The sequence below is a fragment of the Gadus morhua genome, chromosome 17 (genome assembly GCF_902167405.1).
Source record: "Gadus morhua chromosome 17, gadMor3.0, whole genome shotgun sequence".
Lineage (NCBI taxonomy): Eukaryota > Metazoa > Chordata > Actinopteri > Gadiformes > Gadidae > Gadus > Gadus morhua.
In genome coordinates this window covers 157,501-168,038 of record NC_044064.1, presented here as the reverse complement: position 1 = coordinate 168,038, position 10,538 = coordinate 157,501, and the positions used below count along the sequence as shown (strand labels likewise).

Sequence of the window (10,538 nt, the reverse complement as noted above, 5' to 3'; positions counted from 1 at the left end):
CAATAGAGCTCTTTGAATTGAAAGGAAATAGATAGATAGATGGATAGATGGATGGATGGATGGATGGATGGATGGATGGATGGATGGATGGATAGATGGATAGCTATTGATGTATAGATAGATGGATCGTTTTATACTTATATTATACCTGACCTTTTTACCTGACCATTTTATTTCACTGTTCACCTGCTTTGGAAATGCAAATGTATAGATTTCTCATGCCAATAAAGCTTTTTTGTATTTTAGTGAATTTACAGTTTATCTTAGTTGCTTTGCTACATTTCTCCGATCAGAATTGAAATTCTCCAAACTACTTGTTCAATCTTCACATTATTGTTTCACTTGTGCACATCAAAAAAGCATTTTCTCATTTCTTGAACAAGTTACAAATTCTTTGGTACATCCATGCAAATGATTATGTACAATTCTCTGCTCTTCCTACATTATCAATTGCTTATATCCTGTTGATCAAAATGTATTATAATGGTTCTCGGTCAAAAAGTCCTACCCCCCACAACTTTTAGCCATTAGTTCATTGTATGAGTCTTTACATGCAAAATGGTTGAACAAGTTGCCATAATATGTCAAGCATATCTCTATACATTTACATTAGACTTTTTTTCTAAATCTGTCCTGAATTTGTAAATTGCACAACGATCAACAACGATCAACCAGTTTACTGAAATAGCTCAAAGGTGCATCTCATGAACCATCAACTGGCAAGTATATATATAGCTGGAGCTGTCATGGGCTGTGTCCCAATTCATAGGACGCATCCTTCGTAGACCGCGTCCTTCGAAGGATGCGGCCTTCGTAGACCGCGAAGGACACTCCGAAGGCCGAAGAAATGGGACGGTCTAGCCTACGGAGCATTTCTGGTTTACGTAACAAACCGTTACCGCCCTTTCACTTGCGTGACCACGCGCTGCTCCTGTCACCTAGCAACCCTGACAGCTGAACTGACCTGTTAGTAAACAGAAGTTAAACCGGACAGCGCGAAAAAAAGAAACCAACAAAAATTATTATTGATCATGTTTTTGTCTATAGTAGTTTTATAATAATTGTTGTAAATAGTCACATGAATGTTTGTTGTAAATAGTTTTATTGTTGTATATATGTTTTATAAGTTATATACGAATACATTAGTCAATACAAAAAAGTTAGTAAGGGTATTAATAAATAGTTAATCAAAAAAGTTAGTTAAATAGTTAGTTAACTAAGTTAGTTTCAATAAATATGTAAATAATAATAAACAATGTGTTAAATATAACAGAACATAAGTTATTTGTCCACCAAACGCTCCAAAATTGAGAAAAACCTATCCATTCTTTCCCTGCTTTCCTGGGCTCTTCTCTCCTCTGCCTCCCTTTGTAGCCTCATGTCCTCTTTTATTAACTGGAACATTTACATTTTACATTTACATTTAGGGCATTTAGCAGACGCTTTTATCCAAAGCGACTTACAATAAGTACATTTGTCATAAGAAGTGCATCAATATATCGCTGTCGGTACAGAAAGGATGTTCATAAAACCAAGTGCAAGTACCACAATCGCTAGGCTAACCCATTCCCCGTGTTACAGCCATGATAGCAGCTACTGCAGTTGCTACACAGTTAAGTACTATAATACAATACAATACAACACAGTGTACAATGGTTGCCAGAAGGGGGAGGGTGGCTATGCAGTCGAGGTGGACTCTGAACAGGTGAATCTTGAGTCCTTTTCGGAAGATAGTGAGCGACTCTGGAACATGTCTTCCTCTCTGTCCCTCTTTCTGGACCTTGGCCCTCGCTGTCTTTCCTCCTCCTGATCCTTGTCCTCCAACTCCTGATCCACCACTGCTGTAGGCTACTTGGCCCTGGTGTGTTCTCAGGGATGGAGGCAATTAGGACAGGGGGGTTGGTGGAATGCCTCTGTCCCAATACCTTATCCATGGGGACAAACCAAGGCCAAGTGGCAGCAGTGGGTTTCCCACCTACCCCCTCTCCTGACCCTGGATACTTGCAATCCTAAGGCAGAGGAAATCAATCATGGCAGTTAACAACAACAGCAGTATCAAAACAAATTGGAACAGATTTCTGGGGATGTTGCATCTGTCCTGCTGTTTAATGAGGGCTAATTTAACTAACCTTTACAAGATGGTCAAATGTAGATATATAAATGGCCTATAATAATTTTTATAAACTAACGATATAAATAAACGATTGTTTCCTTACCCCCAAGCCACACTTGCTGAGTAGGCTATTTCACCCCGGTGAACCGCTCATCGTTCTCCCCCCTCTATAGAATAAATCGAGCAGTATGCTGCTGGCTCCCTAAACCAAAACCAAATGTTAGAATTAGTTTTGCTTTACACTACCAAACAAAAGCAGCTTAAATAGCAAGATAACGAAGTTAACTGTGTAATCAATCCCAACGTCTGTAACGGTACGGTCTGAAAACGGTCCACAACCTGTGTTCGCGTTGGTCCATTTATCTAACGTTACAGAATAGCAAATTATCTATATAATCGCCACAATTTCGGTAAATATAACCATTTTGACCTCTTAAATTTGAAACTACAGGGCTTAACGGATGTTCTTAGTTAACGTTACAGCGTCACTAACTGTAACGTTACCTAACTTATATTGCCTATTACTTTAATGAAAAAAGTTTTAAGGGCCCTTGTTTTTTTAAACGTTTGTATCGTTAAATACTCGAGTGACTAGAAACCAAATACTTACATTTAAATGCAAAACTTAAATCGCCATTCTCCGCCATCTCCATTGATTGAGTGCGCAATGAATCTTGGGAGGGATACGTTGGGCCGTGAAGGATCTTGGGATACGTTGGGCCGCGAAGGATACAGCCGATGCATCCTTCAAATCCGGGAAAAGAAGGCTGCATTCGTAGGCCGCATTTGAAGGACCCTTGGAATTGGGACAGCACTTGGCGCGTCGCTGTGACGCAATCGGCGTCGACGCATCCTTCGAATGCAGCCTTCGAAGGATGCGTCCTAGGAATTGGGACACAGCCATGGTCTGTCGTGTTTTGGTGTGTTTCCCTGTGTTTCCCTCCTGTGTTGATTACTGTTCCCTCCCCTAATGTGTCTCAGCTGTTCCTCGTTGTGTTTGTTACTTAAGCCCTTTTCTTTCCTTTGTTCCTTGTGCTATCATTGTGGTTGTTCGTCCTGCGTGTTCCCTGTTGTCACCTGAGTTCCCTGGTTCCTTGCCTTAGCCTTTAGGCATAAATAAAGTGCTGTTCTCCCTAAACCGTCTGCGTCTGGGTCCTACCTGCCTGCCTGCTCCGACAATCCTAACAGGAGCACAACACAATGTTACATTGTCTGACAATGGAAGGACAAGCAATTGGACGGGGTCAACAGCCAGAGAGAAGAAGAAGAGGAAGAGGAGTGAGGCTGCCTGAGAATGAGAATCTGTGGCCCAACAGACAGGAACGTCACGAGGTGTAGGATGACTGCACTGTAATTCCTACAGCACTGCATGTACAGTTTTCGCTAAGGAGATTGTCCTATGTTCACATTTCTACTTTTGTATTTTTCTGTTTTTCTTTGTGCTATGCAGTGCTGTCTTTTCCTTTCTGTATCGCAATGAGCGTAAATTTGAATCTTGTCCAATCTCTTCCAATCAATCTCCCACATACACTAAGTGTAACTTACAATTTACAATAATTGTCTTCAAAACTTTAGCTATAGTTTACATCAGAACATCCCTCCTGATTACACTGATATATTGACAACATGACTAAGCAATTTAGTCTTATCTGTACACAATGATATAAGGTCATTAACATTAACATTGTCATTCTGATGGCACCAGTGTGTTCATTGACACAGAAATTTGCTTTTGAGAGATGTACTAAGGATTGAGAGCAAGAGACTGCCTTCTGCAGGTAATCCATGTTGCTTTGCTATTTGTACCAATTGTTTTGAGAAATGCACTTACTGTTTTGCAAATATAAAGGATGATTCGAGAAATGTACCAAGCGAACTGAGAAAAATTGAATTGATTTGAATGGAAATATATATATACATATATATTTATATATATTATGCTGGGTCAGGAAGCGGACAGAACCATTTATATAACTGATATAACTGATATCACATATAACTGATTTTACCCTTGAAAAACTTTCTAGCTGCTTCATTTGATGCGGGAGCTGTTAAATGCAGCATAAAGGTTGTTTATTGCAGCTTCAAACTCCAGCTAAAGCCTTAACCCTAACCTAGCTAAACCCCAGACCCTAAGCCTAACCCAGCTAAACCCCTGACCATAACCCTAACCCCAACCAGCAGTTCAGTTCAGTTAACCTGAACTGAACATGCACATGTATATTTCTCATGCCGATAAAGCTTTTTTGAATTGAATTGAATTGAATAGATAGATAGATGGATAAATAGGTAGATAGATAGAGAGAGAGATGGATAGAGAGATAGATAGAGAGATGGATAGCTATGTATAGATAAATAGATCGTTTTATACTTTTATTATACTATAAACCTGACCTTTGAACCCCAGCTAAAGCCTTAACCCTAAGCCTAACCCCGCTTCAAACCCCAGCTAAAGCCTTAACTCTAACCCTAACCCAGCTAAACCCCAGACCCTAACCTAGCTAAACCCCAGACCCTAACCCTAACCCAGCTAAACCCCTGGCCCTAACCCAGCTAAACCCCAGACCCAGCTAAACCCCTGACCCTAACCCAGCTAAACCCCTGACCCTAACCCTAACCTAGCTAAACCCCAGACCCTAACCCAGCTAAACCCCAGACCCAGCTAAACCCCTGACCCTAACCCAGCTAAACCCCAGACCCAGCTAAACCCCTGACCCTAACCCAGCTAAACCCCTGACCCTAACCCTAACCTAGCTAAACCCCAGACCCTAACCCTAACCCAGCTAAACCCCTGGCCCTAACCCAGCTAAACCCCAGACCCAGCTAAACCCCTGACCCTAACCCAGCTAAACCCCTAACCCTAACCCAGCTAAACCCCTGACCCTAACCCAGCTAAACCCCTGACCCTAACCCTAACCTAGCTAAACCCCAGACCCTAACCCAGCTAAACCCCTGGCCCTAACCCTAACCCAGCTAAACCCCTGACCCTAACCCAGCTAAACCCCTGGCCCTGACCCTAACCCAGCTAAACCCCTGGCCCTAACCCTAACCCAGCTAAACCCCTGGCCCTGACCCTAACCCAGCTAAACCCCTGGCCCTAACCCTAAGCCAGCTAAACCCCTGGCCCTGACCCTAACCCAGCTAAACCCCTGACCCTTTAACCCCCCCTCCAGGAGTTCAGTGAATCAAACTAAGCTTTCATTTTCTAAAAAAGACCTCTGTTTCAGTTTTAGTAGCAGCTTATCTGTGTGTGTGTGTGTGTGTGTGTGAGAGAGAGAGAGAGAGAGAGAGAGAGAGAGAGAGAGAGAGAGAGAGAGAGAGAGAGAGAGAGAGAGAGAGAGAGAGAGAGAGAGAGAGAGAGAGAGAGAGAGAGAGAGAGGGGTTGGATGCTGCATCCCACTCAGACTCAGATGTTATTGCATGACGAAGATCCGTTAGCAGAGTTGTGTTCATAGGGAAGACGTCACCATCGCGACATCACAGCTATCGCGACATCATAGCTCCATCCTATTATTATTATTGTGATTCGTCGGAGGAAACGGTCCCGCACTCCGCTGCAGTCTGGACGTCACGTCCATCCGTCCATCGCGGTCTGCAGCAGAAGACCTCGTGCGCTCTCTTCCCGTGTTCAACACACGCACGAGCGTTCCGCGGTCCGCCGCCCGGTGAGCCTGTGTACCGGGGGGATGGAGACCGAGCGGACGCACTAGAGGACAGGGGGGGGGGGGGGGGGGGGGGGAGAGAAGACCATGCTTTTTTGCCGCAGGCCACGCAAGCATCATCGTGAAACCGGACACCGACTTGCGGCGGATGGGCTGACGGGGCCGGTCCCGCCCGGGAGAGGAACCCGCCGGTCCCGGTCCCGGTCCCGGGACTGAGGAGGAGGAGGAGGAGAGGACGATGACGACGGACGAGGAGACGACGGCCGCGGAACAGCCCATCCTGGAGGACGGGACCGGAAGAGAGCAGGTGTGTGTGTGTGTGTGTGGGTGTGGGTGTGTGTGTGTGTGCGAGAAAATAAGCTCTGTTGAAGTTGCGCAAAATGCATCTCCACTGCGCTCCTCGCACCCACGACACACGACATGTCGTGTGTCACGGCGGAGTGACGGTGACTGTGAGCCCCTCTGGGTCCCGGGACCGGGGCTCCGTGAAGGACACGCGGCGGGACCTTGGGAGATGTTAGTGGAGTAGTGTCGATATGATGGTCTGTCGGTGTACGTTATTATGGTGTAGTGTGTGACCATCCCGTGTATCCATCATCACGTCATACCCTACCGTGTCCTCTGCAACAACAAAAAAACGCGAGCCTCGCGAGCCGCGTCTGATGGCGCAAAGCTCAGAGCGCGAGGAGAGATCGTTAAAGATCCTCAAGCCGGTTCGTCTCAAGGCTCAGGTCAAATCCAGATGTGCTCCATGTTGACTTATCTTAAATTATCTTAATGACATTTGGTCCTTCTTTGCTCTTAGTTCGGCCCTCTAGTGTGGACTAATATCAGACTCACCTTGTGCACTACAAGGTGAGATAGCATTTAAGAGGGTCTAAACGTGTGTGTGTGTGTGTGTGTGTGTGTGTGTGTGTGTGTGTGTGTGTGTGTGTGTGTGTGTGTGTGTGTGTGTGTGTGTGTGTGTGTGTGTGTGCATACATTGTTATTTCATCGCCAGACTTTTGGTGTCTTATCCTCCACCTGCAGTGGTCTCACACACACAGCCTCACACAGCCTCACACACACAGCCTCACACAGCCTCACACATCTATCTATAGTGTATCTCTAGATATTATAGATATTATATAACTATTGTATCTCTCCATAGAAATACAGAGCACTGTATATCTATACAGATATCTTTATCTATAGATATACTGTTGTGTATTATATATAGTGTATCTCTCTCTATTGAGATACACTAGAGAGATATTATATAGAGCAGTACCGCTAGAGGAGATACAAAGTACTGCAGGTGTTCCAGGAACAAACAGGTTATGAACCATTGCCACCACCTTATTATCAACCATCCTGGGATTCATAATGTGACCAATCCCACAACATGTAGATGTGTTTAAACAACACGTTATTGTTCATATTACTCCTGCCTCACATGCTGGAGAACGGCTACTTCTTCTAGAGGTGCAGAGTTAAGGTAGGGAGCTGCTGATGTAGAGGATCCATGTCACTGGTGACGGCTCTGCTGAGACCACCGGCAGAGAGCCAATAGGACAAGCTAAGACATGCTAACCCTTCTGTTGTTTAACCTCAAGAGGAACACAAACTGAGTTGTCTGTTGTCCAAAGTTCCACTAGCCCGCTAGCCACCACTAGCCCGCTAGCCACCACTAGCCCGCTAGCCTCCACTAGCCCGCTAGCCTCCACTAGCCCGCTAGCCTCCACTAGCCCGCTAGCCACCACTAGCCCGCTAGCCACCACTAGCCCGCTAGCCTCCACTAGCCCGCTAGCCTCCACTAGCCCGCTAGCCACCCCTAGCCACGCCGACCAGCCAACCGATGGGCCCGTGGTCCGGGTCCCTGTTCTCTGTCCCGTTGAGGCTGGAGGTCCGGGGGAGGGGGTTCCACCAGCGGCCTCCAGGGCGCTCCCCGCTGCGCCTCCTCCCTCACAGCCTCCTCCCTAACAGCCTCCACCAAGAGGCTCAAAGGGCTAATGATAGCGGGGCTAGCTCCACCTAACCAGCAGGGGAGGAGCCCTTCAAACACCGAGGCTGAACGGTTTCGGTCTCTGAACCAAGGAGCAAGGAGACGTCCCAGCTAGCCGCTAGTCTCCCAGTGCTGAGGCTAGCGTTGGGGAGGTTCTGCCTCACGTTGAGGAGGTTCTGCCTCACGTTGAGGAGGTTCTGCCTCACGTTGGGGAGGTTCTGCCTCACATTGGGGAGGTTCTGCTTCACGTTGAGGAGGTTCTGCTTCACGTTGAGGAGGTTCTGCCTCACGTTGGGGAGGTTCTGCTTCACGTTGAGGAGGTTCTGCTTCACGTTGAGGAGGTTCTGCCTCACGTTGAGGAGGTTCTGCTTCACGTTGAGGAGGTTCTGCTTCACGTTGGGGAGGTTCTGCTTCACGTTGAGGAGGTTCTGCTTCACGTTGAGGAGGTTCTGCTTCACGTTGAGGAGGTTCTGCCTCACGTTGAGGAGGTTCTGCCTCCCGTTGAGGAGGTTCTGCTTCACGTTGAGGAGGTTCTGCCTCACGTTGAGGAGGTTCTGCCTCACGTTGAGGAGGTTCTGCTTCACGTTGAGGAGGTTCTGCTTCACGTTGAGGAGGTTCTGCTTCACGTTGAGGAGGTTCTGCTTCACGTTGAGGAGGTTCTGCCTCACGTTGAGGAGGTTCTGCCTCACGTTGAGAAGGTTCTGCTTCACGTTGAGGAGGTTCTGCTTCACGTTGAGGAGGTTCTGCTTCACGTTGAGGAGGTTCTGCTTCACGTTGAGGAGGTTCTGCTTCACGTTGAGGAGGTTCTGCCTCACGTTGGGGAGGTTCTGCTTCACGTTGAGGAGGTTCTGCTTCACGTTGAGGAGGTTCTGCTTCACGTTGAGGAGGTTCTGCTTCACGTTGAGGAGGTTCTGCCTCACGTTGAGGAGGTTCTGCTTCACGTTGAGGAGGTTCTGCCTCACGTTGAGGAGGTTCTGCCTCACGTTGAGGAGGTTCTGCCTCTCAGACCCTTTCCTCTGCCCGGCCCTGTCTCCCCAGTGATACAGTCAGGGGTCGCATAGAGGACTCTGTCCTCTGAGGTCCTGGACCAAGACTAACAGTCAGAGTCCTGCTGCAGCCGCATACAGAGGACACGAGTCCGTCTCAGTGTGTTGCCTCTCTGTGGTCCTGGACCAGGACCAGGACTCTCTCTCAGGCGGCTCCCAGTCTCCACAGGAGGTTCATTTCAAGGGTGAGGTGGAATGCACTATGGGCCCTCTCTCTCTCTCTCTCTCTCTCTCTCTCTCTCTCTCTCTCTCTCTCTCTCTCTCTCTCTCTCTCTCTCTCGCTCTCGCTCTCTCTATCTATGTTGCGCAACCTTCACTCTTCCTGTGCACCTAGGACTGGATCAATCCACTTAGGGCCTCTGAGTAGTGTGTAACACTTTAACAGCAGCCATAGCGTGTCTGTGTGTGTGTGGGGGGGGTTATGTGTTAAGAGAAATCATAATTTCAGTCGCTTGCTTCCTGAAACATGGGAAAGAGACAGGGTTCAGAGACGAAGAGACGAAGAGAGATAAAAAGTGGAGAGAAATAGAGAATAGAGAGAGAGAGAGAGAGAATATATATATATAGAGAGAGAGAGAGAGAGAGAGAGAGAGAGAGAGAGAGAGAGAGAGAGAGAGAGAGAGAGAGAGGGAGAGAGAGAGAGGGAGAGAGAGAGAGGATGAGGGAGAGAGGGAGAGAGAGAACATGCTGACTGTTTAGCAACCCTGGTCCAACAGACAAGGACACCAGTGTCATCCTGTCTTTCTTGGTGTTTTTTTACACACACACACACACACACACACACACACACACACACACACACACACACACACACACACACACACACACACACACACACACACACACACCCCCTGAGCCCAGCTGTGGAGGCCTGGTGTGTGGATGTTGACAGAAGAGTCTGGAACATTCCTTCATACTGAATAATTCACCTGCTGTTCCCCGTGGCCTTCTGCTCCAGCCTCATGCCTCCAGCCTCACAGCCTCATGCCTCCAGCCTCATGCCTCCAGCCTCACAGCCTCCAGCCTCATGCCTCACAGCCTCCAGCCTCATGCCTCCAGCCTCACAGCCTCATGCCTCCAGCCTCACAGCCTCATGCCTCCAGCATCACAGCCTCACAGCCTCATGCCTCCAGCCTTACAGCCTCACAGCCTTACAGACTCCAGCATCACGGCCTCCAGCCTCATGCCTCCAGCCTTACAGCCTCCAGCATCACGGCCTCCAGCCTCCAGCCTTACAGCCTCCAGCATCACGGCCTCCAGCCTTACAGCCTCCAGCATCACGGCCTCCAGCCTCATGCCTTACAGCCTCCAGCCTCATGCCTCCAGCCTTACAGCCTCCAGCATCACGGCCTCCAGCTCTCAGCCTCCAGCCTCCAGCCTCAGGACAGTTGAAGGACAGGTGCTCAGAACTGATGTTTCTGTTGACCAGCTCAGTCCAGAAGGCTGGGACCCTGAAACACCAGGTTTAGAAACAGGCCTCGTGGTGGTTAGTTCCTCAGTGGCCAATCAGAAGATGGATGGCCCTGGCTCGCCCAGCGGTTGGACCTGGAAAATGACAAATCAAACTGCTGCTAAACATATTGCTGCCTGTCCCGACTGATGAGCAGAGCCGTTTAAAAACAGCATATCTCATCATTAATAACACGTTTAATTAACAGTTTCTTTCACATTTGGATGAATAACTAATAGCACCAACTTTGAATTGTGGAACAAATATCCGGGTTTTCATCTGG

At 47.8% G+C, this 10,538-nt stretch overlaps 1 protein-coding gene across 1 annotated transcript in view; it reads left to right on the top strand.

Annotated features, from left to right (window-relative positions):
* Positions 1-5,838: 5,838 nt before the first annotated feature.
* The window catches only part of LOC115529901 (transmembrane protein 151B-like), a 17,698-nt gene continuing 12,998 nt past the window's right edge, over positions 5,839-10,538 (top strand). The window contains 1 exon segment of the mRNA XM_030339048.1: positions 5,839-6,082. Within this exon segment, the coding sequence (XP_030194908.1) occupies positions 6,014-6,082 (69 nt within the window). The 5' untranslated portion in view covers positions 5,839-6,013.